This window comes from Pezoporus flaviventris, unplaced genomic scaffold, assembly GCF_033815535.1.
Source record: "Pezoporus flaviventris isolate CSIRO_AGI_PZ_B2104156 unplaced genomic scaffold, CSIRO_AGI_Pfla_v1 ptg000031l, whole genome shotgun sequence".
Lineage (NCBI taxonomy): Eukaryota > Metazoa > Chordata > Aves > Psittaciformes > Psittacidae > Pezoporus > Pezoporus flaviventris.
In genome coordinates this window covers 684426-711824 of record NW_026892579.1, presented here as the reverse complement: position 1 = coordinate 711824, position 27399 = coordinate 684426, and the positions used below count along the sequence as shown (strand labels likewise).

Genomic DNA, 27399 nt, shown 5'->3' with positions numbered 1-27399 from the left:
AGTCTTTATTTTAGGCCAGTCTGTCTAACCAGCCAAAAAGGATGGTTGCAAGAAACCGGATTCAATGATTACAACAGTTAGTTCCACCTTTCTTTTTGTATTCAGCACTTGCTGGGACTGTGATTATCATCAAAGAAGTGGAAGTGATCAAGAACAGGATGAGGCAGGGAAGATTTATTTTACCTTGTGTAGTGTTTGGTGTTTTTTTCCTCCTACATTCAAGTATTTCCAAAGCCTTGTCAGATCACAGCAGTATTTTTGTAACATTTGAATCTCTTCTTTGCTGTTAACACTGAAAATTTAGCCGGGAGTCTAACCTGAGGCATTTTAACTTACTCTGCCCCTATTCTTTGCTTCTGCCTCACAGCAAAAGCAGGCTGTCAGAGCCTGCATTGCAACAGGTTTGTCAAACCCATATCTATGTTTCAAACTAGTAAAGGGTTTGTAGTAAAGGTCATATTACATTGTTGTACTTTTTTTTTAACATAGGTTTACATGTACAAACAGCAGATGAATTAGCGTCTTTGGGGTTGTGTTGGTTTTTGTTGTGATTTTGTTTTGGTTTTTGAAGAGAATTTGGAACAAATGGTAAGTTGCAATGTCTTCTCTTGTGGCAAGTCTGGTGTAAAAATGAGCATTTTCGCAGCCTTACTCAGCTGATAGAACTACCTATATGAATTCAAATGAGCTTGCTTCACATTTTCTTTGCTTTATGAAAAAGTGGCATGTATTGTTCTGAATATATTGTTCTGAACACCGTTACGGTGTGTTTTTCCTGGTATAGAACATCTGCGTTGTCTTCCCCCCTTGTTTTGCTATTTCTCATGATTTTGTGATGTTGTAAAGGTTCTAGCTGCCTGTGACAAGCAATGTCTGTAGCAATTCATACACAAACGCTTTCAGTTAAAGTGAAGGCTGACTGCTTCAGTTGGGACACAATTCTGGCAGGCTCTCGGGGAGACGGACCTGGCAGTGTAACAATCCCCAAATTACAACCAGAGTTTGATCAGGAGGAGAATTAACTGACAGTTTGGCTGTTAAATACGCTGTTTAGGAATAACGGCATGCTAGCTGAGTGCAGGTCTACTGGATTGGATTAGATTAGTTGTGGGGCAGAATTTTTCTTTCCTCTTTCATAAGAGGATTTTTCTTCTGTGCCATAGTTTTTTCCTGAGGTATCTTACATAACAGTTTAACTGTTTGATGATGGGTAGTTTGCTCCTATATGGGGTGAAGCTTCTGTTTCACTTTCACTTCTGCTTCTCTGATTACAGATCAGAACCACTGCTTAAGCTTCTGCCTCAGCTCCCTGGAGAAGGCTGTGCTATTTGCACTTCCTGATTTTGTGCCTTTGCTTCCTGTTGTGGCTGTATCCGTCATTGTGTTAAATGTGCATTAAAACGAGTTTAAACTTAAATACATTATGAGAAATAGCTTCATAAAGGCATGAGAAGTTGGAGCTTTAGTATAGTATCTGGGGTTCGTCCAGATGATGGTATGTGGAAAGAAGCTTGGAAGTCCATTTTGCATTAGCCTTTCCAGGAATTACTTATCCCTGAAAATTAGTCAGTGTGCACACCTGTCAATTAAGCTATATAGAAGTTACCAATTTGTTTCACTTTGTGTAGCTTTAATAGCATAGCTTTTCACCAAAAGGAGCCTTGTTTATTGTGGATAGGTCTGGTAGGATGAGATAGGTCTCTTTTCAGGAAGCCAGAGCAAAATAACTAATTCAAGTCTTTGCTATTTTCTAACAACATGATTTCATTTAAAAAAATATTTAAATTACCTTGTTTGTTAGGGAAACCACATGAAGGTATTTTAATCTCGTATCTTCCACCTTGAACCTTAGAAATCAGGTATGTTACTATCACTCCTCAAAATCATCTGCCCATTAAAAAATACTCTTCAGGCTTTCTTCTGCTTTTGCTTGCACATGTTCAACTCTGCTGTTTCTTTATTAAATCTATCAAGTAAAGAGGGCACAATTTGGTTTCATGTCCAGTAGTCAGGAATGAAAATGCTACTAATACATGCATAAGAAAACTTGCCTACAGCCTCAGACCTAAAGATACGGTAACTAAATAGTTGTAGGTAGCTTTCTTAAGGAAAGCAGGACTCTTTAAGAATGGCTGTACAATGCCTGTCCTTTTTTCTAGAGGCCAGGCAATATAGATGATCAGAGTGGTGAAGAAAAAAGTTCTCACTATTTTTAAGTCATCATCCACGTCCATGGGAACTCTGTTCAGTTTTGTAGCCATTTTCTGGGATGGAGTAGTGAGACGTAAGAGAGCATACTTCTTTCCTACCTCCTTCTCTTGATTATGATAGCTTTTCTTTATTTCATGCTAAACGCTACTTTCAGTTGGGAAAATACTAAGCACCATGAAATGTTTCTGTAGGTAAACAGTAAAACGTAACAGCAGCCACTGCTGGTGAAACCAAAGGTTTGATTAACTATATTACTCATTATACCAGCTGGGCTTATCTTCCTTAGAGGCTCACTAATACAGATTACTGAATAGGGTTTGCAAATATATGGTGATTAGGGCCTTATTTTATTTGAAAGAGAATGCTGGTTGGCAAATGCACTCAAGCCTTTTCCAGCTTTTGTGTCTGGTTGGGATCCTGCCTGTTAAATAATAGAAGAACATAAATAGTTACAGAATAAATTGTCACTGTTGTTGATGGAGTTTGCTTGACTCCACCTGAATTATGAAGTGGTGTTTCTCAATGAAGATTGAGACTGTATTTTTACTCTTCGATAACTGCTTGTGGGTGCTAACTGTTTATCCATCTTTAAGAAAAGCAGGGGAAAGGATTTGGTTGTGATACTAATTACTGTTAATAGTTAACAGTATTATTCCGTTGGAATTGATCTGAATCTGGGTTAAGCCTGTCTGAACCCAGTAGAGGTTGGAGTTCGACTGTTCGGGGCTTTCTGCTGTAAGTGGAGAAAACATTTTTCAGCATTGCTTCTGTAAGAGAGTCATCACCTGATTAATATGCTTAGCTGGAAAGTGAAAATACGATTATTTTTTTTTTTACTGTTTTCTGAGGTATTTAAATGAATTGCAGTAAGCATTCACATGACTTTCCTGCTTTTGAGAAGTCGGGCATGTTTAAAGTGAGGGGTGCTGCCCCATGGCAGGGGGAAGGCTGTCCCATGCCTGCATCCCATCCCATTTGACCTGTTCACTCTGACCTGTTCACTCCTTGCCTTCCTTCAGCCTGGGCTCTTGCAGTTTCTCTGATTTACCAGAGTATTTGTATGGGCAGGATAGACCTGGATTAGGCTTGGCTGGTAACAAATTCAAACGCAGATGATGGTTTCTACAAGTTTTATGCTGACAGAAGGTAGCAGGCTGTTCCCCTCTGAATGTAAGGCTGTTGAGTAAAGAGTTAACTAATAGATTTTTAGCTCATTTATTTTACAGGAATCAGCTGTTTGAGTTGGCTTGTTTTAGTTCTGTGTTACTTAGCTGTGACATTTTTATTCCTGATGCATGAAGCCAAACAAACCATTACCTTACAGAGGGGTCTTGCTTCTTTGCTACTTGTATTTCCTAATGCTGCTGAGCCCCAGCGAGTGGATTCACTGCCTGGCCAGGTTATTTGAACATACGATAGTATGCACATGGTCTCGCGGCCCTTACTTCCTTTCTGTAATCCCTTCCCACACCTGCTTGGCTTTAATGTGGTCTTTTGGTCCCACTGCAAGGCAGGTGCAATTTCTTGTTTTCCACCCCAAAAAGGGCAGGTATGCAGCTTGGTCTGTTGTCCTCAAAGCTCTTTATTCATGAGCATCTTTGGGTCTTTTAGTGAAAGTGCTTTCTAAGGAATGGAAAAATTACCACATCCATACTTGGCTAGCACTGGTAATATGCACACCTTGACAAAATGAGAAAGCTCTTGTGCATTTCCTTGTTCCCTTTAATGCATGTTGAGAGACCTGTGTTTTTGGGTCAGATTTCTCCAAGGTTTGCAGTTTCTGCCACATTTCCTCCCAGGTTACCTTCCTCCACCGGGATTTCCCCCTCCCTCTGCCCCCACACATGGCCTGGAAGGAGAGATGAAAGATCTTTATCTTGCACGCTCCAGGGCTCCCAGGATTGTGAAAGCTTTCTGCCAGCCTCTCTCTCCCTCCAACTCTGGCATATTTCTTTGTCAGAGAGTGTCTCAGTTCAGTGGGCAGCCACCTGGGTGTAGAAGCCCTGATTTTGTACTGCCATGGGACTAACATTGCCTCTGCTGTAGGCTTTGGCTCACCATGGGTACCAAAGCACAGAGCACCTCCATATGTGCTGATGAAATGCACTAGGTTTGATGAGGAGGAGCAGGCAGGGGCATGAGTTAATGCAGCATAGTTTTTGTAAACCCATTACTGAGGCAAAATCGTTCTCTTTTTTTAGTTCACTTGGTGCTAGAGAAAGTAACAGGAGATGAAAGGGTAGAGGGGAGGAGCTTATTCAGGTTAATATTATGAAGAATTTTAGTATTACTTTGTTTTCCTACAAGTAGTGTTCTATAAATCCTGTCCCTTTGAACAGATAATAAAATCTGAATGTTCCTGTTGATATGAAGTCCATGTGAGCAGGTTAACGCCTAGTCCTGTGGAAGGAAGTGAAAAGGAGCAGAGCTTTATATCAGCATGTTGTCAAATCAGAAAGCAAATGGAGAGGTCTATAAGAAAAAAAGGTTTTGGTTGAGCTTAGGTGTATTCTGAAGAATATCTTGCTAGTTTATCCTCACAGGTTTTTTAGGAGACCCCTGTGTGTACCTGTGGAGGGGAAAAGAAGAGTTTGAACAGGAAACAGACACCATGGTTCAGGGTTTTGCTCAAGGCTGCAGAGGCCAGTTTTGCCAGTTAAGGTTTTGGTTAGTTTCTGGGACTGAAGCTGCTCTGGTTACTGCCCATGCAGGGGATGCTGGCTGTGGCCCTGGCTGTTGTATGGTTGTAGCGCCCATGGGGATGTGGATTTGTGTGAGGACCACTTTCGGGAGTGCCCTTGGAGTGTTACCGGTGAAGCTGGAATCTCAGCCTCTGGCTGACGTTGTGAAAACTGGATGAGCTGTGAGAATTTAAATTGATGTTGCATTTAAATGTGTTGTAAGGCATTCAGAAGACATGCTTTTGGAGCAGAAAGGTCAAACCTTTGATGTACTGGTGGTGGCTGGATTGAAATTATTTATGCTGTCATTCCCTCAAAAGCTTCTTGCTTTTCACTGCCTTTCTCCTGAAGGATGAGATACTAACATATTCTCTGAAGGCCCTGAGGCTTTGCTTCTTGCTGTGTCTTTTTTTTTAATGTTGACAATGTGATAATGCGAATCTCATTAACAGTGTGACTAGAAGAGGTGATGTCTGCCCAAGCCTGCAATGTTTGGGTCCAAGTAACTTCTCAGTGTCACACAGCAGGAACTGCTACGTCACTGTCACGACTTTATCCAGATGTGTGGTACCAATGTGAGAGAACAAAGCTGATCCTCAAAGGACATTCTGATGGATCCTTTCGCTGTTGGTCTATGTGAGCTTGTGGCACAGAAATCTGGTATTTTTTAATTTAGTGGAAGCCTCTGGTTGTACTTTTATTTATAATAAATGGCCATAATTTTAAATAAAACTGAAAATGGACGAGTCACAAATAGGTTTGTTGTTTTTTTTTTTTGTCTCTGTATGCCTGTCAGACACTGGTGCTGAGAGATGTTAGATTTCTTGGGCTACTTTGTATCCCTGAGGTGAGGAAAAGTGCGATTTCTGGGTTTTTTTTTTCCTTTTTTCTCCTTTACCCATCTTAAAGGTGCTGTTGACATTTGCCACCTTCTTTGAATTGCCTCAGTCACCTTCCTCATTCTCCACTGACTACAAAGAAAGACTGGCCATTCTAGTTGTTCTGATGGTCACTCAGATATTTCCTGATATAGCAGAAAATATGAATTAAAACTAAGAAAAAACCACAAGAAAACAAGACTAACAAACACTCCCCCCATCTCCTCCACCCCCAGTTATTAATGAAGTGCCAGTATGCAGGAAATCGTCATGATTTTGAGCTCTTTCTTGGATCCTTTTGAGGCCAGAAATATATGGGCTAGTGAAGCCCTTTACTCCTGAGCAGGGGAGCGATGGTTTTTGACTACGACGAGTTTTCAGGAGGTGTCTGGCAGAGAAGACAACTCTGGTGGGGCAGCTTAATGAGAAAGAGGTTCAGAAAGTAATTTATTGCAAGTCTGCTGTATTGAGAAATGAATTCAAGGGAAAAATACCCATGGAGTATGGTTTGTGAAGTAGTACACAACAGGCAAGAGCTTGTGTGAAGATGTCCAGCAGAGGAGGTGCCACACAAGAAAGCCAGTCTGTTTTCCTGTTTGGTGATGCATCTTAAGGAGTCCCTAATCTAATTATTGTTAGTTCTAGTTGTTCATTCTTGCTTGTCTTGCAGCACCATTTGACAGTAAGAAGGAAGGATGGATGGACTGAAAAAGAGAATCTGTTTCATAGGATTTCTTTTTTTTTTTCTTTTTTTTTTTTTAAAGTTGGTACTCAAACCACAAAAACAGTCACAGAACCACAACCTTAAGGGCAGGTGCAGAATGCTTAGTAAAAGTTTGCACTGACTTTGGTTTGCACTTGTTGAGTCATGTCTACTTGGATTTCATTTTGTTAGTACCTACCACTATGGAATCCTGAACCATGGTAAGCCCTTCAGGTATTTTCCATGGGTTGGTTGGTTGGTTTTTAGAAAACAAGTTCAAAATTGTGTTCTCTGCTTGCCAAACCTACAAGAAAAGTAATTTTTGCTGGTAAGTTGCAGATCAGTGAAGAATATTGCCAGTAAACTAGAGAGCAATTGGATTTTACCTTAAATAAAGGGAACTTTAATCCATTTGTTTCTTCCTCTGTAGAATATGAAGGTCCTGTAGACTGGACTGTCCCTTCACTTACATCTGTGCGTTTCCAAAATACTATTTTATTTATGTGTAAATAACATCCTTCGTAGTTTACAGGGAGAATTTGATGCACTGGTAGAAATTGAATTTCTCTACAGAGGTGAAGATTAGACAGGGCGCTGTTCACTTGCAGCATTAATGTGTGAGAATTAAGAACAATTCAGCATGTACATCTCTGAACTAAGAGTAAAGTTTTAGTTAAAAATAATACTCATTTGTGTTAAACTAGAATGACCTCTTTAAGGAATGTAGCTGTAGTACAGCTGCCCAGGTACACCCTGCACAGGTTAAATTATGTCTAGCTTGGGCCAGGCTAAATGACAGCTAAAAATCAGTGCTTCTCTGGTGTAGTTTGAACTTTGTTTTCTGTGTAACTAAGATTTCCTTTAAAAGAAAGCTCGGGGGGGGGGCAGAAATAGTTTTCTGACTTTAAGTACCATGCCATCTGTTTGTGTTTTCCATTGCTGGTACCACTGTGTTTTGGGGCAGTAAGGAGACTGGTGTAGAGTCTGGTGTGTGTGTTTCCCAGTGCCCTCTCATCTCCCATTTTTCAAATAAAATGTCAAGCACTGGGGGGATGAGGAGCATGTATGCGTTGCTCTCCTGATAGTTTGAATGTTAGCTTTCTGTAGGGTGAAAGTCACAAGAGCCTGCTTCCTGTCTATGAATTGGAAGCAGAGCTAGTCCCTCTTGAGATGCTTTACAGAATTGAAGCATATTTCAGCATAAGAACTAGATGCTACCTGACATTTAACACCATACTGCAGCTCAGCTGCTTTTAGACATATCTGAGTCGTTCCTCATGCTATGAAAATACACCATGCTGTTTTGTGCACTGAGAGTTCTGAAGTTCTCAATACACAGTGGTATTTTGAAATTCAAAGATTTCTTGAAACTCAGGGGTTTGACATTGTGATAAGCTGATACTAAAGGATAAGGCTCTTCGAAATAATAATTACAAAAATGTGGAAAAGAAGAAATCCGGTTATTTTACCTATGTTGTGTTTTTGGTGTGTTCGTTTTTTCTCTCTCATTCAGCAGCACCTCCTGGGTCTGCAGCAGTAGGTAGCCTAAGAGGCTACCTCTAAAGCTGTACTTAAATCAATTGCTGATGCTAGGGCACAAAGATGGACTGTTCAGTAAGACAAGACTCCATTGAAGTTACTGCTAATAAGCAACCCAGCTATGTTCACTTCAGTCCCATTCAAAACACAGGAAAAGGATCAATCTTTGCCAGACTTGAAAGGCTGAAATTATTACAGAGGATAAAAACGATTTACTTCAAGTGGGTGTAAAACATATTTTCAAAATAAATACTGAAACCACACTTGCCTCTTACAACATATTAATCACAATCTGTGTTGACATGAAATATAGAAAGTGTTCAGCTTTGTATTCCTTCATTTTATAAATGCAGGTTTATTCTAACTAGCATTTAACGTAAGAAGTGCTTCTTAAGCGCCAGCTTAGATGCCAGATACAATGTGCCTTCTCACTGTGAAGTGTTACTCCATTGTAGCTTAGTTTTCTTAGCAAAAGGGCTTGCCTCATAGTATTTCCTTAATGCTTAAAAGCCCCCAAACCCCTGAAGTAGTCATAGCTGGGATTAATACGACTTTTTGGTTTTGAACTGTTGTACGTACACTTTTTTAAAAAGAAGCAGTAGTGAAATAGCTTTTGATGCTTCTGTAGCAAATTGTTTTCTTGGTTTACTATGTTTAAGTGCTGTAGTGCTGGATTCATCATCTATTGCTTTATAAGCACAGCTCTCTAAGTACTGGGTGAGCCTTCTGACAAGAGTCACTCTAGTGGTGTCATATGCTTGAGTTCAGTGTTCACGTGCTGCTATAGGTGAAATAGTGTCCTGCAGGTATAAAATGTGGATGCTCCCCAGCATAGTTATGTAGCTTGTGGAGTTTTGTTTGTTGTTGTTTGTGGGTTCTTTGCTTGTTTGTTTGTTTTTGGTTTTTTTTGTTTGCTTTGTGGTGGAATTTGGGAGGGGTGTTTTTTTGTTTTTTTTGGGGGGTGATGGGGGTAACACCATAGTACCTTTGCGTGATACTCCTGTACTTACACTGGTCCATGTAAAAGCCAAACTGTTTGAGCCTGGCCTTGTTTGCACATGGTAGAGCTCTGCTCACGTTTTAGAGCTGGAAATTAAATTTGGGAAAGTTCCCTCCTAAAAATGGGTGTATTGCTGAGGGAGCTGCCTCTCCTCTGTACTGCAGGCAGATCTGCCTCCATCTTCACCTGCCTGCATCCTGAGCTGGGGCTGCTCACTGCACAGCAGCAGTGATTGCTTGTTGAGATGTTTGCCACTGTGTTCTGGTCTGGGGTGGGCTGCCACCATCCTCACCCTGCTTTTCTCCCTTTGTTCTGCTTATCTACATTACTGAGAGGACAAAGCTAATGCCATAGGATTTTTTTTATTATTATTATTTTTTTAAGTCAGATAAACCTTGGGTTTTATACCATTTTATGACTCTTCTAATCCTCTGACTCCTGACTAGATTATCATTCAGTTAGACCCCATATGGTTCCATTGCTGAGGTAGCAATGACAGGGTTGTGTTGGTTTAGTTTGTTTTTCTCCTGCTTTCTTACCTTAAATATAGTATTAGTGGGATCTATGTGTTTTCTTACACCATTGTGCAGCAGCAAGATCTGCATCCAAACCTGAGGTGTTCCTGTCACGTTTAGCGTGTTGTTTGGCAGATTCCCGTAATGGAGTATGTTAAGAGAATAAGCAGTCCACGGAGATCAAACTTGCCAACCTTGAAACAGTAATTCCTAGAAAGAGATGCTGATTGCACTATGGAATGCCTTTTTCTCTGCACAAAGATGCTCTGTAAGGAAGAAGTTGGGCTGGTGGTCAGCTGCACTTGTACAGTCAGTTTCATTCAAGATTACTTGAGGCAGACAAGAAAATGCTCAAGCTGGGTCCTTGCAGACTCTCAAAATCCAGCAGAGTTTGTTAGCTTGGGCTCAGTGCCAAGCAAATGCAACTCTGCAGCTCCCAGACCAAGTAGGATCTGCTGTTTTGGCATGGAGTCCCAGCTGTTAAAGCCTGCCAAGCGTGAAGGGTGCAGACCTGGGTCCAGCACTGTGCTCAGATAAGGGAACTTTCAAAAGGCGTTGTGGGTATCTGACTATATGGATCAGCTTGGGACCATCAGGGCTCATTAGATCAACAACAGTCTTGGCCCTGTTAACCTTAAGCTTGCGTCTGTGCCTAGTCTTTTTTAAGGTTGGGGTTGTTTTTTGTCTGGGGGGATTGTTTTTTAACTCTAACTCCGAGTTCTGGGGACATCTATTAGCTTGGTCAGCTCCAGGCTCAGCTACCACTTTATGTGCATGCAGCATAGCATGTAAGGAGCTTCTTGGAAACAAGACTGCAGAGACACTGAAGTTGCTGAGCAGGAACCATCTCAGGGCTAGCATTGAGTCAGAGCTGCTAGTTTGATGATCTTAAATTGACTTTAATTTCTCTGAGCTGTGATTCCCAGCACCTTTTGCAATGAAACAGTATACAAATGTTTCCACTGCCTGCTTCCACACAGCCTGTGTGAGCCATAGTAGTGGAGTACTGACTGTTACATCCAGAGCATGGAGCACTAGGTGGCTGTTGCTAGTTGAGACCTGTGTATTGGTTTTACTATGGTACATACACTGAGACCATACATTTAATAATTGCAGTTGTCATGAGGTAAATATCTTTTCAGTTTGGATTTGAAAATACTGTTTGGAAAAACTGCAGTGTGCTTGGACTAAGTCAAAATAATTTTAAGATGATATGCTTGATAGTCTGTGGATTGTTACAGTACTTAAAATTAAATTTCCTCACAGAATTCACAAATACTTGCTTCACTCTGCCAAGCAAAAGATCTTTCAGCTTTTCTGGGTTTTTTCATATGCAGGTGCAGCTGGGACAAGCGGATATAAAATGCCCAATCACAGAATGCAGCGAGCACCTGGATGAAACAACTGTCCTCTATAACCTGCCCCATGACGACATCATCAAGTATAAGTATTTCCTGGAACTCGGCCGCATTGACTCCAGCACCAAGCCATGCCCTCAGTGCAAGCACTTTACAACCTTCCGGAGGAGAGGCCACATTCCTACCCCTGCCAAATTGGAGAACAAATACAAAGTGAGCACACTTGCCAAGCCTTGTGTTAGATGGCACCGCAGAAGCAGGGCAGCATTTTGTGGGCATTAAAAGAGCTTTCTTACATCACTGAGGCTACATGTGAGCTGTGATTAGGAATATGAATCCACAGTACATCATTGATTAAGCACTTAATAGATTTCTAACAGTTCAAGCAGTGGAAATTCAGCCCTTATTTCTTGGGCAGGTGGTGTCATTTTATCCTGACATGCATGTCAAATTAAAGATTGTTCTCTCTCTCACATGCAGACAGTATGGTCACCATCAGAAGAGGCTGGGGAAGGGAAGTTATCACTGTATCTGATAATTTTAGACACACAGCTCTAGCAAAGATAAGTATTCCCTGAATCTCTGGGCAGATAATTCTGAGCATTTATGGTGTTGGTTTGCTCCTTCCCTAGTAACAGAGCTGTTGTCTGTCCTGCTTCTTGGTTTTGTTTTCTTCAGTCCCATACCAGAGGTTATACATTACTGTAGTCTCATCACTTACCTATTTCTCAAGTTTTCTGTATTGTTAAAAAAAAAACCAACCCTAAAAACCCCCCAAAAGTTTTATAACATTTCTTTTAGTAGATTTTCTTCTACTTTGATTTCAGTCAAAGGTGAAAAGCAATAGATTACGGTTAGAAGAAGCTTTAAGCTGCTCAAGGTCCATCTCTGTTCCACAAGGCAACAGTTCTGTCTGCAGCATTGTGCTCTCTGTTATATTTTTCCATCTGGTTACTAGATTTGTTGTGTTTAATTTCACAATTGAGCTGTCCTTTCCTGGACAAACCAGTTCTCCCTAGTAGGAGTTCAAGATAACTGTTTAGATAGCCCTAATTACACAGCATAAGATTCAGCCCAGTATGGAGATTAAATGCAGAAGGTTGTGCATCCAGTGGAATTGAAACCTTGGTATAGCTAACTCTGAGTCATGACCTACTGATGTGTATCTGCAGTGCATGAATTGCATGCTGTGCTGTCTGCTGGACTCAACATTTTCACCTTTTTGGCATCTTAGATGGAGGTGGAGAAATGCCCACAGCCATTCTTCTTCACCCATCCACTTAGCATTCCCTCAGATGCAGACAAGGTGTAGAGTCCACAGTAGATCAGAGATGGTAATTTTCCTGCAGCAGCCTTTCTTAACGTGCCAGAAGCTGTTACTGTCCCACCAGTGTGGGTCATATGTGGTCTGGTGCAGCCTATCATGGGCATGCCAACTTTAAGAACATTCCTCAAAGTGCAAAATGGGGTGTTCTGCCCACCAGTGCTCGTTTGTGTGTTGAAATGCTGTAGCTAAAATGTTTCCACTGCCTCCCTGCAAATCATAATCAGAAGGAATGGGAGGCTGTGTGATCCATGAAATAGTGCAAGCTAGAAGCAGTTCCCTGGTCCTGTGGTGATGCATTATGTGTAGCTCTGATCTGCAGAACTCGGATCTCCTGGGAAAAGGCTCTGGCAAAATGTGTCCTTTGAACTGTGTGCAGGTGTTGCCTGGAAGAATGTCTAGTTGGTGCTGGTCATAAATATAATTAGGAAAATGCTGACAAGCAGTATTGGATCATCACAGTCCAGTGCTTCAGCCTACTCCCTAATCCTGTATTGTTTTCTGGCATAGATACAGTTTTAGTGACTTATTTTAAGCTTTGGCCTCCAATCAGGAGACTTGGAGACACACCATACATAATGCCGTTGACTCCTTTGAGAACTCACCCAGAACTAGTCTCGAGGAGAAAAGAAAACGTAGAAAGAATCGCGCCCCACCTATTCCACCCAAGGAGACCTTTTGCTGTGCTTTTTGCAACTGGATTTGCCTATCTCACGTTGGCCTTTTTAGTCATCAGCGCGCTTGTAGTAAGCGTGGGTAAAGCCCTTCCCAAATCTTCGTTTGCGAAGTCAAGCCATGATGATGAGCACAAGGAAGAGTTTTACTGCAGGGATAAGGTTTAAAAAGAGGGCTATATATGAGATTGTGCATATGTGAATAATTACATACATAGGGACCTTTATTATCTCTGTTTTCTTAGGTTCTCATGTGACTGATTGTATGTGTCTTGTCTGTACCTTGAACTACAGGCTCTTTGGACATAAAGACTCTTCTGCATATAGTGTAGGAGACATTTGACTTGAGAGTACGAGACTCAAATATTCACATGCAAGCAATATAAACAGCAATTGCACCAGATAAATTCTGCACCAGCACTGGAAGTGCTGCCTTCAGAAGAACTGAGTCATGCGGGGGGAAAGTTTATGCATAAGCCTACCATTAGGATCACTGTGCACGAGGGCTCAGTGCCAGCATGCTTGTTCTCCTATATACTGAAACAAGAAAATACGTAAAATCTAAGTGTACATTTGGACAGATACTTTAGAAATGTTTTTAAGGCATTCCTAAAATTTGATACACTATATGAATTATAAATAACATCTAAATTTAAAAAGGTAGCAAAGTTTAGATAGATTAATTTTCCTTACCTATAGCTGGTTTATGTCAGCTGTACAGATCTAAGCCCAGTAGTTCAGATAGCTGCTGCTGTTTTTCATTTTAGAGATCAAGTGCTGGTGTGCTAAGCCTAGAGAGTTAGCTGGTACATATTTGTTGAGAGAGGAGGAAGGTGGGAGAAAAGGAAAACTTGCTATCCAAACCTTCTTTCTTCCGTTAGTGCCACTTAGGACAGCACAGTACAGCAGTGTGACTGTTTAGTTTCCTATATCAAATATTTGTATCAAAAATGGATCCAGCTTTAAGTAAGGAAGTATTCCTACCCCCTCTCATATGACCTCAATTGGGAGTGTAAGACTTGATTGTAGATAAAATAATAAACCATTGGTCAAAGCTGGTATGCCAATGTTGCAAAGGAAATGGGTAAACATTGAAAAATTGGTAGTTCTGTTTCTATGCATGGAACAGGTACGTGTTTCACAAGAGCAAGTATGTTGTCTGCTTTTTTTCGTGGGGGTTGGTGTGGGACTTCTGGGTTTTTCCTCTAAGCTATGGATTTCATCTCTTGTTTCAGTGTTAGGTCTTTGACTTGTTACCTGCCATGAAGAAGCAATTCTTGATTCTTGAACTCTTATTCCTGCCTCATCAACCTGTGAGCTTCGTAATGAAGCTTTTGTCCACTTCTGTCAAGAGATACAAATGACATAAGAAGGGCTTGAGTGCTTGGCTCCGGAAACCTCAATTTTTTTTTTTCAGTGCAGTTGTGACATAAACTCTCTTCTGTTTGAACTACTCAAGAGTTTCTGAAGCTTGTTGCAGGTGCATATTCCTACTAGTTCTAGGGCAAATATGCTGTGATAGAGGATCTGTGAAGTTTGTATCAATTCCTGCTTTATAGATCAGATGTTAACCTTGAGGAGCAGATATCTGCCTTGAGCCTGAACTGCTGCGGACGTGGGGATTTGCCGTGCTCTCCTCCTTTGTCCTCAGCTGTTCATTCCTGCTAGCTTGCTTTTGCTCATGTTGATGTTTCGGTGTCACACTGGGAGCTGGATCAAAGATCAGCTCCAATGGGATACAAGATTTGTTTGTTTTGTTGCTGCTTATATTCAGCTGGTACAAGATGGGGGACGGGTTGGTGATGAGGAGGCAGCTGTTTTGGCAGGAGCCCATATTTATTTTGGAATGATGTGGCTGTGTAGTTACAGTTAGTGATTGTAATTCATTGTAAACAGGTAGTTGCATGATTAATTTGATCATCCTTTTATATAACTAGCATTCCACTAAGCAGCAGAAAATCTCACACGGAGTTTTTTGCAGTTTCAGGCTCTCAGAATATTTTTAATGTACAGTCAGTTTTGCTGTCATCGTATCACATAGAGCAGTGTTTGATGTTGAAGTTACCTACCAGTTTTGAAAGGTACTTTCCTGGAGGTGAGGAAAATGATAGAACTGTTTGCAGTAAAGTAGCTAGCTAAGAAAATGGCAATTGTTAGCCCCAGTTGTCAGTTTTTCAGAAAGCTGAGAGCCAAAAGGTTAGTACGAGAAGTTTTATAACCTTTTCTATTTCAAGGGCAACTGACCCTCAGGAGGCATAGAATTTTGTGTATGTATCCACCCTCTCAATTCTGATTAACTGAAATAGAAGTTGTAAAATAAATAGAAAAATGTTTGTGTGAGAAAAAACGCATCTGGAAACCCACTAAATTAATGCTCTGGGTTTTTTCAGATATAGTTTGTTGGCTTTGCTGGACAAAAATATATTTTACCATTTTAAATTATATATATAGCATTTCTGTGTCCTTTTGATGGTTTCATCCACTAATAGTGAAGCATAAAACAAATCTTACTTTACTATTTTCTTTCAGAAAAGTAGAGAAAGAATGGAGTAAGAATCTGAAAGAATGCTGTAATTGTTCTGTTGTGTCACACGCATCCAAGTTTGAATAGGATTAGGGGTTTGTTTTGCAGTCCCTAGTTCCAAGAAAAATAAGGTTCAGAAGTACTTAAAAGAATATAGCTTTTTTTGCCTGCTTAATGTATGTTCAGACAGTTTTGAACAACAGTCAAGTGGCCCATTCAAAATGTAAAAGCTATGTACCAGTTCAGTTTTGAGGACAGTGCTGTTGAGAGTGGCAGGTGGAAGAAGAAATTAGGAACTCCAAACCTGGTAGCAAAGTAGGCAGTTCCCAATAGTTTATTTGAGCTAGTCGGGGCTATTCATGGTAATAAATATTATTCTGAGTTCATGTGGTTACAGCCTCATCCTGTATTTCAGTACTTTATAACTAATGTATATGGAAACATCTGATGTCAATGCGTGTGTATAAAATTAAATATATATCCTGGTAGCTGTTATATTTCTTAACATTATATACATGCTGTAATAGATAGATTTGCAATGAATTTGTGTCAAATTTTCAACCAAAAACCCCAGCCAAACAAAGAAACTCCCACAAAAGTTATGTTTTAAATTATGCTGGCATTTTTTTTTTTTTTTAAATAAAAAGCTTTAACTTGCAGCGTCCCAGATCTGTTGGTTTGGGTTTGTTTTTTGTTGTTTTTTTGTTTGGTTTTGTTTTTTTTAACATTTGTGTTCTATCTCAAATATCTGAATATTGCAACTGATAAAAGCTTTCAGGTTACAGAACACTTAATTGTGGTGGCAAGCTCCATCTTTGGCTGCGGCATAACAAATACCCAGGTGAAGTTAATGACAGCCACTGAGTCAACTAGCATCATATAAATGCTCAGCTTGATCCATTTTGTCAATTAGGTTTTTAGTATGAAACATTAAAGGCAAAAAACTAAATGCTAACCCTGGTGTCTGGAACTTGAGGAATAGTATTAAGGGCAGCAGACGTCTTCATTTCTCCGTCATGCATCAGAGATGGGATCAGCTTTGTATTAGCACATGGGTAGATGGATGTAGCAATTGCACATATAAATAGTAATTTTGGCTGCCCCTCAACAAAAAGTAAGATCCTAATTTATGGGAGATCGGAACGCCTGCTTTGGACTCTCCCTGGAGCTGAGGCAGCATGCCACCAGTCAGGGTGTCTGAGCAGAGGGAGCAGCAACTGGAAGGAGTAAGGACTGCTGAAATACGTTTTGAGGGTTTCACATGTATCTCCACCCTAGGATGTAGTTTCTTGAGCAGCACCCCCACACCATGCATGGCCAGCACAGACACATCAGTGGTTCAGTGTCAAACTAGGTCTGGATACAGATACAACCAAAAAGCTTTATTTTTTGGCTGGCTGAATTCCTTAGTCCCATGCATCAGGTGGTACAAAGCCAGGGCAGTGCTAGGCATGGACTGCAACTGGAGCTGGTGAGCAGGGCTTAGCATTTGTATGAAATGTGCCCTCCCATCTTTCAGGCGGAGACATTTTGGTGCCAAACACAGTAGGAGTTAAGATGTTGCAGGAGCCTAGATGTGCCTGTGTCTAACGTGGCTTGGAGTTCTTGGTTACCTTAGTCATGGTCTGGTTAGGAGATCTGTCTCAAGTCAGATAAGCACCTGCAGTGTGCTTCTTACTATATATTTCTATAAACACAAAAGCTGCTATAATTTTTCCAAAAAACTGCTGGGCTCTGGAGGAGGACATGATGACAGTGGTGCCGGTTTGGTGCAATGATTTAAAACCCAGGGAGTGAGAAGAATGGATCCTTTCTTAATTTAGGAGCTTGGCTTGTGATTTTTGCTGTTAGGTGTGGTCTGTAGCAAACAGGCTGTTTGGCGCAGCCTCAGCTTGCCCTTGCGCAATCAGGACCATTTCTGATAAAAGCTCCATAACCCATCCTGGGCTGTGTGGAGACCCTTCATAAGACTGGGTACTCCCTGGTAATAGCCTTGGCAATGAAGTTTTTAACTAGAAGACTGAGATCCACTGTGCTGAAAACTGGCTGCTAATTTTCACATGATCTAAAACATGTATCAGAGGCAACTCAGTAAGCTTGCTGGATTTTGCCTTTTGGCATCTGAACTGGCCGGTGAATTCGGGAAGTTTAAACAAAGCTACTTATGCCTTGTCTGTTTGGGGCATTTCCTGGCTTTAGCAATTAGTTCTGTATTTTCTCCCTTTTAAAAATATAACAACCAATCAACTTCCACAACATCTTGTTTTTTAAAACAGACCCTTCAAAAGACATTAGACCTTTGCTGGGCAGCTGTTCTCTTAACTGAAGACCAGTGTTTTTAGAATGGGCTTCCCAGTTGGGTCAGCACCCAGCTTGCAAACATGTGGTGTTTTCTCATTTGTACAGATCCAGTGTCCGTCTTGCCAATTTGTCTGGTGTTTCAAGTGCCACTCTCCCTGGCATGAAGGCGTTAACTGCAAAGAATACAAGAAGGGAGACAAGCTGTTGCGTCACTGGGCCAACGAAATTGAACACGGGCAGAGGAATGCCCAGAAATGTCCAAAATGCAAGGTGAGCTGTTCTCCCTTGGCTTGCAGGTAGTGACTTCAAACTGTTTAAATATGTATATAAAGTATATATTTGTAACTTCTGCTCAGCATGGGAAATGGAATTCACACTTGAAGTGCGGATTCCTGTCAATTGAGAAAAACAGGTCATATATTTCACTTACTGGTTCCTGCACTGATTCTGCAGAATCTCTGGATATAAAAGAAACATTATGGAAATCATAAGAGGGGGCTTTGATGTATGCTTATAACGAATGTATGTTACAGAATAACTTATTCCTAAAGTAAAGCTTCAAAGAAATGGAAAGCTTTGGAGACATATGATGCCCTTTGTCATGTTTTCCAAAGATGCTGGGTGAATTCAGTTTCCGAGTAAGGCAAAAAGTACTTTATCAACAAGTTAACTAAAAACATCTTTAAGATTTGTCAAAACCAGAAGTTTTTAAGATTAAATGTCAGTTCTTCACAAACCTTCCTCTTGAATTAGTTTGTCAACACTGGAGTCCCACACTTTAAAAACGTCATTAATCTCTTCCAGGATAGGAAATATTTCTCACTACTCAAATGAGATGCAACAGCCTCACACACCTCCTGCTCTGGCTGCCCTTAGTGAAGGTGGCCATTATGGTTTTTTGCTATTTTTCTTTTCGCATCACTTATCTCCAGCTACTGACAGTGTAGTTACATCCAAATTAGATTATCCTTTTTAAATAAAGGGAGTACGCAGTCAGATAGTACCCTATCTGTTGCTCTACATCTGCCTCATGGAGAGGACAAAGTAAAGAAACTGGGGGATTTGATAGGAAATAAATACTGAAAGGGAAGATATACTTCTAAATGTCTGAAGTATACTTTTGTCTGCTTTGAGCCTTACCCTATGCAAGTAAAAGAATGTTTATCAGTTTACTAATTAACTTATTTTGGTCTTTGGGAATGAAATGCCTGTGGTGCCATAGCTTGAAAGGGAAAGATTTCCAAACACTGAGTAAAATTCTGAAAGCTCTGAAATCAGTAGCTGGTTGTTTACTCTTTCTCCCTCCTACACACATGACATTTAACAGCTTGCTGTGTGGTAAGAGTTGATAGGTTTGAGCCAGTTCTCAAAATGTTCACTTTCTGGACAGTCTTACAGCAAAATACTTTAGTGAACTTTGCTCCTTTTGGACTGGGAAGTAGTATGTGTTTTGGTTTTAATTCTTTGACTTCTGCCCAGATTCAGTTTTTATGACAATGCAAATGGTGTAGCTATTGAAATAAGTTGTCCAAAAAAAGAAAATGCATCAAGCAAAAAAGTATGAACATGTAAAAGCAGAGGAAAGAAGGCTGGTAGCTGGAAAGAGAAAGGGATAGCAGTTTTAGCTTCTAACGTGTTTATCCTTAATAAGTTTAAACTGCTGAATGTAAAACTGTTTTCACTGTCTTCGGAAGAAAAGGCTGGACACTTGAAACTTTCCTAGGTTAAGTCACTTATTTTGAAGCCTGAAGTTACATGAGTTTGGTTATTAATTTCAAAAATAATTTGTTTCTTAATCAAAAGAAAATAAATCCTCCAGCATGGTGGGAGACAGTATGGAAAGTCATGAAACTAGCATGGAAAAAGATCCTTTCTTAACAAGTCCTTTCTGGTAATGTGGTGCTATAAGTGAACATTAAAGAGGGAATTGAACCATTTCATAAACTGTGCTGCTGCCCCACTCTGATGTTTCTTTGGCTTTTTTTTTTCCTTCAGGGGTGAAAAAAGTTATTCCTGCTCACAACTTCCAGTATGTTTATATCAACACATTGTATTGGTTACCAAATCTGTAACTAGCAAGTAATCAAAAGAACCACTTACCGAGCAGTTAGTGGTCCCGTTGTTTTTCTTTTTTTCTTTCTTAATTGGTTGTTGGGTAGTTAAAAGAAATATATGTTATGCAGCATTCTTCATCAAAGCATCAATAGATATCTGTGCACGTGGGGATAAATATACCAACAATTAACAGTGTGTAGTCAGGGGGACTGGAGGTAATATTTTCTCTGCTTCTCTCTCCAGTCATTCCCCAAAATCTCTCTCAAAAAATAACATTGAATCAGATGTCTCTTGCATTTTCAAATAAAATAGAGAAAAGTGACAGAGAAAACAGACTTGATAACATGCTATTTGATTCGTTCTTGTTCCAGATCCACGTAAGCAATGTTTCAGGTTTTATTTTGGTACGTGCGTATATTGTACTCAACCTCTTTTGTGTTTTGGTTGAAAATTGCAGCATCCAAAACTGACAAACAGATTGAGGAAGAGTCAAGATTAAATTTTAAGTGTCATGATATTAGTATTCAATCTTTACACTAAAACTGAAGCTAGCAGAAATTAAAGGTAGAAACTTCAGAAGAGATAGAATTTCTTTAATGAGGTAACTTGAACAATTACTGGTAATTTCAAAAGTGTGATATAGCTTACAGTGTAAACTGTGACCATATTTTAGATACCTTCTACACTTTGAGTAGCCATACCATGGAGAAGTAGAATGCACCATTATTATCTTGTCTGGGCATGCAGATGAGAAAGCAGGAACACTCATATGGTGTGTGTATATGTATATATAGGCAGATCCTTAGGCAAGTATTAACAAGTTTTTCAGTGGTTTTGGGAAGTACTTTGAAAAACATAATCCTTGGTAATGTGAATACTAGTAGGCACTGTTAAATAAGCTTAAACTTGATTACCTTCTCCTGTAGGTCAGCACAGCTTTAGTGCATCTAGCAGGAATAGCTTCTATTTACCTCATCTCTCTAAGATATGCTCACATAAGCAAATACAAATGTTACACACTGCCAAAATACATGATTATAGATTCACGGTGTGACTGTATGTCAGTATGGAAATACTAAAAAGTGCTACTTTTTAAAACTGGATCTTAAGTTAATCTTGAAATATTTCTTCTTTTAATAGAGCCTTTTCCAAAGTTATTACACAGTAATACAGTGCAGACTATTTTTCTCAACAAAAGTTGTCCAAAATGTGGTCTTGTTCTAGAGGGAGCTGGCTAATGAGTGAAAAATTGCTATGTGTTAATAGATGCCTTTTCATAAAATCTGTAACTTGATTTGGGTTTCCCCACTACTGTTTTAAGGTGTTACTTTTTACAAGATCTTGCAAAAATGCGCTTGCAGCAAAATGCCTTTTTTCCACAAGGGTTTTTACAGTACAGCAAACCAAGGAAGTACTTCATGTTTGTGTTATCTTACCACAGATGTCAATATCAACACTGTCTGAGGAAACACTAAACAGTGGCTCTAGCTTAGAAAGCTTCAAACAGAGGCAGAAACTTAGATGTGGATGTCAATACAAATAAAGGAGTATGTAGGATTCCCTGTTCTGATTAACACGAGTGTTACCAAATAACTTGGGGCCTAGTTCTTGAAAGTGCTCTGCAAATTATTTCTCATCCTCTGAAGGGAGGAGGGTTCTTGCTTATATATGAATGGATAAGGCCATGCACCAGGTTTTCTTCAGGAGTGGAGAAGTGCCCACACTCATCCTCAGATCTCTTGGAAATGATTTCCCTAGAAGATTTCCATGAAAGGGCATATAACATGCAGAGGGGGTAAAGTGAGGGTCTGAAATAGCCACTGAACTACCTCAGTTGCTTCCTTAAGACTCTTAGCTCTGTGTGCTTTGCCATCAGTATGTAATTTTTCACCCTTCTTGTTCTGGGAGCCATTCTTTGATTTCTGAATGACTAAACCTTTCCCCATAAGGTGAGGGTATGTCCTTGGGTTTGAGCAGACTCTGGGAGCAGGATGAAGCCAGTAACCCTTCCTGGAGCTTGGACACAGAAACTGGGCTTGCAGTCAGTTATTCTCACATCTTACTTCCTCAACCCCCACCGTGCTGCTGGGGAGCCTGAAGTTACAGGGCTGTGAACCCCACACGGCCGCAGCTATCTATAGCAAGCGGCATTCCCAGCCCTGTACATTTCCCCTGCTGCATGCCACGGTATTGCCAACAGAGCAGGAACACTCATGTGATATCTGACCCATTGGTAATTGCTTTCCCACCCTATAGATTTGTAATCCATCTCTGTCAGTGGATTATTCTAAGAGGAAGGAAACATGTCCCTGTGAACCGGAGCTGAAGTTTAATCTGGTGAGATGTCATATTTTAGGCTTGAAAGCAGCCTGCCTGAATCATACAATGTTCATCTGGCATTGTCAGTCTGTGTCCCTATGATAGGGAGTTCAAGCCCCACATCCAAGGTTGGTTTTTATTTCATCTTTTTAATGAAGTCTTCCCTTCTAGAAAAGGGAGAGATTTTTGCAACAAAATATATAGGCAAGTACAACCACATGTTCCAAATATGTGCCTTTTGCAGACAGTTAAATATGGGCCAATAAGTATCCACTAAAAGGTTTTTAATGCTTTTAATGTGTAATTGCAATATGTGTCCATAAGAAAATAAATCCTATATAAACCTCTTTATGTTTTAAGAGGGCAGTATGTGTGGGGGATTTAGAGCAGAAACAAGTAGATTCAGAAGCAAGTGAAGAGTGGTGCCTGGCTAACTGGAGCTGGGATGTAGAAAGTAAGGTTTTATAGCCCAGTCATCTCTTTTGTGAATGTCTTTCCCATCGTATGTGCAAAAGAAGCATTTGAAAGTGTAGAAATAGGAATTCTGAGATGACTAGTGTTGGCACAGGAATGTTGCCAGGTATATCTGTAACTACTGCTAACTAAACCTGCCCTGGAATCTTTTACCAGTAGCATTGCTGGTGGAAAACATCACATGTATAAAGTGCCATTTTCAGTAGCTGTTCAGGTGAGCGAGACTTCTCTGTTCCCAGATGAACCCTGATTAGCACAAGAGAAAAAACACACTTGGCCATCTCAAGCATGTCAGAATCCCAGGGAGTCACAAGCCTCTTTTGAGGTGAGAGGCTTCCCTTGTACCTGAGCTTTCAGCATCTCTGGTGCTTGCAGGGCCCCTGAATGGTGATGCCTTGTCTCTACCCATACCTCCCTGCAGAATAAATACCTGTAGATGCAGGTAGGAATTTCAGGGGCATTCATTCATCCATCACAATTTTCAACAAATAAAATTCCAATGGGGTGTAAGGGGAAAAAATATTCCCAGGGAGGAGTGGTGAAGCATGGAACAGGTTGCTCGAAGAGAGTGGGATGTACCCATACTTGGAAGTTTTTAAAATCTAGTGGGAGGAGGCCTGGAGCAATCTGATCTGACTTTGAAGCTAACCCAGCTTGGAGTTGGGGGTTAAAATAGCTGACCTCTGAGGGTCACGTCCAACCTCAATTATTAGGTAATTTTATCTTCCATTCATTGTGGGGTATGATCCTGGGATGGGGCGGGGGGGTGGTCTTCAGCAATTTTGTGAGCTAGGGAATGTGTGTTTACCACCCTGTTAGCTATATTTTCAGTTGGCAACATTTAGTAGTAGCTTGTAATCGTAGTAGATCCAGCCTCAGGACTGCCCTCTCGCCTAAGACTCTCAGAACTATTAACTGAAAACCAAAGCCTTGCTAAGTCTGTGCAAAGTAGGTAAATGTACCAGTTTTGCAGAAAAGTACGTGGAGATACAGGAATGGAGCTGTTTATGCAGGCAATCAGCAGAAGGATGTATGTTGATCCTAGGTAGCCCAGCTTCATGCTGTTCTGTGGGCATTATGACAGCTGGGTGCAATTCTTTAATACAGTTTGTGGAAATTTTTTTTTCTTTTTTATTTTCAAATTAAAAAACCAACCCATACTTTTTAAATCATTCACTCTAATAGTGCTTTTTCTGGTGTTACAAAATGCAGCATCAATTCATGGTGGGAAAGAGAGTGGGGCCACAGGTGGCAAAAGAGGCAAACCCATCTGTAGAGGGGTCAAATTGAGTTCATAACTTTATTTACTGTGATGGTTTTATGTTTAATAAGGTTTGGTGCTGATGTGTCTACTTACAGTAATAAAACCTAATTTTTTAGTAAGGGCAAGGATCACTCAGATCCTCATCTGATACAAGGAGTGTTTAAAGAAGAAGGAAGTTCATATACAAACGCTTGTGTTGAAATCTGGAATCAACTACAGCTCATATTTGATGTTCTAAAACATGCCTTAAAAAACCATTGTTGTCTTAGGACAGCTGAAGTATTTAATTAATGCTGGTGAGGTAAGCAGGGGATTGGCTGCAGTGTCTTTTCATCCAGTTCATGGACTGAAGGGGGTAGTGCCTACTTCCCTGTGCTTAGAGAGAGGGGGAAAAAGTAACCTTTTCTCTTCTGCTGGTACAGATCCATATCCAGAGAACAGAAGGGTGTGACCACATGACCTGTTCCCAGTGTAACACTAATTTCTGTTACCGTTGTGGGGAGAGATACCGCCAGCTCCGGTTCTTCGGAGATCACACGTCAAACCTCAGTATCTTTGGATGCAAATACCGCTACCTCCCCGAGAGACCACATTTAAGGAGATTAGTGCGAGGCTCTGTCTGTGGTGAGTGGATAAATGTTCCTTGTGGAGAGCTGCACAATGAGGTGATTGACTGTGGGAGTCAATAATAGTTAAATAAAACCTAGTGCTTTAATGTATTGGAATGGCAGCCTGTTGTTCAGTTATGTAAAAGGTGGTTTGTTAAATATATTTAAATAGTATTTGCGTTCCCTTTTTTGATGGACTATATATGTGTATAAGTATCATGTTCTCTTCTGCTTCCTAACATTTTTTAATAATACATAAGCAAACTGGAAAAATACTGTCAATATGAGTGTTGCTTGCTGTGATTGTTACTCTAAAAGCATATTAAAGATACAGAAATGAACAGGAAAGTGGATGAAAATTCAAAATGATTGGATGTACCTACTCTGGTAAAATCCAATGCATGAGAAGATCTGGTATAGATTAAAGACAATGCTGGCACTAGAGCACATGGGTATAAACAGTTCATTAATAAATTTAGGCATACAATGCAAGAACCATTTCAAAGCACTTAGTAAGGTTGCAGAAGAGCTTTTAGTAAAAGCCACTATAACAAACAATGTGTTTTTTAAAATGGTTCTTCGTACGTTTGATGGAATTACTGTGATAGCAAAGGACTGCGCTCAGAGGTATTACCGAGTCAGTGCTCTTCGCGTGCAGAAACATTGGTAATCTCGTTCCAAGGTTAAATCTCCTATGTACAATGGAGATACAAATATAAAATTAGTGGGTTTTATCACATATTTGCAAAAAATAACATTCCTGTTTACTTAATTTTTGCAGTGGTTTACAGTAACATATCTAAATATGCAGTTGGCATGTTTAAATGCCATATACAAAGTCTAAAATACAGGTGCATGTACACTTTATGAATAACTGCCAAAACACTGCAGAGTGCTAACAGAACTCACACGTGAAAATGAAAAAATAAAAATTCCCTCAGTTTACATGAGATTAGATTTCAGGAATTGAGGTCACTGCTCTTCCTCCATTGGGTTAGATTTTCGCTATGATTGGCCTATGTGAGCTGGTCTAGGGTTTTGTACTTTTTCCAGACAAGCACACGTGGGTATGGACACATCTTTTTAAGAAGGTGGTGTATTGTTGTAAGACTATATCCCATGACATTTTTCTTTTGAGACGGTATAATCCCTAATTGTGGTACAGTGTCAGGTCAATTTGTGGATTCTGCCATCTTCAATGGTGGAAATGATTGTTTTAAATACTTCCTTAGCTAAGGTTTGTATCTGAACCTTTGCTTAATAATTATCAATAGATACATGATTCACCAATTTATACAGTTCTTAAGTTTTGGCTTCCACATCATCTTTGGTAAGGGCTATAGGATTTCAGTATGTGTTGTGTGGTATCTTTGTTTTATAGACCCTCCATCAGATTCTTTGTGGTGGTCTTTGATTATGTTTAGTATTATTATTTTTTTGTTTGTTTTGAACTGGAGCTTCCTAGTCTTAATCATTTAAGATCAAGTTGAAACCCCAGAAGTGTTTAATTCCAGTTAGGGATCACACCTAGGCTCAGAGGTGTCCTGTTAGCTGCAACCATAAATGTAAATATGTTAAGGCTTTATAAGGCAGGAGGGGAGCATTCTCAGTAGAAGGTGTCACTGTACAAGCCTGAATTTTGTTTCCATTCTCAGACTCAATGAAAGACATTAGAAGAGGAGATAGTAGCAGAGAGGCCATCAAAAGCATCTTTAAATTTTAGTAACATGTAGCAAGAAATAAAGGTTGGATGTCTTATAGTAAAATCCCTCTGCTAGTTAGCTAAGTAGTGGAAATTCAGAGAACATTATCTTGGCTGTCAGTGGGAGACTGGTGAGGTGTTGCTACACATTTTCTTCTGTGACTCTTCTTCCTTTCTTGCTATGGAGAATAAATACTTAAGTAAACGTAGTGATTTTGTAGCCTTGTGCAGGAAAGGGTTTTTGGCTTGTTTCTATCAAATCTGGGTGAGTGGGGCATGTAGAAAGGAAAGAACACTCCATGGCAGGCTGGCATGCTATCATAGTTTCTGTTGAGAAGCAAGGAGTTGTGCCTACAATCACAAACTGTTCTGTAATAAAAATAAGAGAAAAGCATTTGTGGCAGCATAAATTTTTAAACATACTTTTCTTCATAAATCAGTGTTTTTTGTAAAGGTAATGAACATAACAGTGAGAAGAAGAAAGCCTGGGAGCAGAAGGTCTCTGAATTTGATGACATTTCGCTCTCTTCTTTAGCAAGCATATTTTTTTTTAGAGAAGCTTTGTCCTTTGACCAGTACAATAAGGTGAAATTGCTTTTATCCTTCAGTTGCAGCAGATGTAGAGATTCCATTCTCATAGTAATTATTTGGCTAAACTGTTGAAGGCAGAATGTTTTCTTATAACTGGAGTTGGTGATGAATTGCACAGAAAGGAGAAACATGTTCAGTTGTCTTAAATGTACTTGAAGTCACCTATAGGTACTCGATAGGACTCTAAAAATGGATGCAAACTTGTGTTAGAACTTAACATAGATATGACTAGTTTGATGTACAAATAGGTAGTTTTAGTGGCTCTATTTCTTAAACATAAAATTATATTTGGACTTGAAAATCAGAACTTTATCATATGCAAATTATAAAATTGTTTTAGAAAATTACTAATTTTTTTCACCTGGCAAAGGATTCTCTAGGGATTTATGGGTGTTTATATATATTACCTTAAAATGCGCAACCGAACCCAGGGTTATGCAAGAGAAAAATATTCCTTCATGTTTCTTTAAATACTTTCTCATTTTGCAGAAAAACGTCATCCTCTATATCACAAGTAATGCAGCCCCTCTGAGACACCAGCAATTAATTGTAATTTGTGCAAGTCTTGTTCACCTTTTGTTAACTTGCTCTTAATTTTAGTTTACAAAGCCAAAGAGAGATAAAGGATTTAAATGTGAGATATATAAGGAGAAAAGTATTTTGTTTTGTTTTTAAAAT

At 39.9% G+C, this 27399-nt stretch overlaps 1 protein-coding gene across 2 annotated transcripts in view; it reads left to right on the top strand.

Annotated features, from left to right (window-relative positions):
* The window catches only part of RNF217 (ring finger protein 217), a 58572-nt gene that overhangs the window by 23009 nt on the left and 8164 nt on the right, over window positions 1-27399 (top strand). For both annotated transcript variants that reach the window (XM_061459997.1, XM_061459998.1), the window contains exons 2-4: window positions 10865-11098; window positions 17814-17978; window positions 24243-24444. In XM_061459997.1, the coding sequence (XP_061315981.1) occupies window positions 10865-11098; window positions 17814-17978; window positions 24243-24444 (601 nt within the window). The remainder of the gene's footprint in view (window positions 1-10864; window positions 11099-17813; window positions 17979-24242; window positions 24445-27399) is intronic.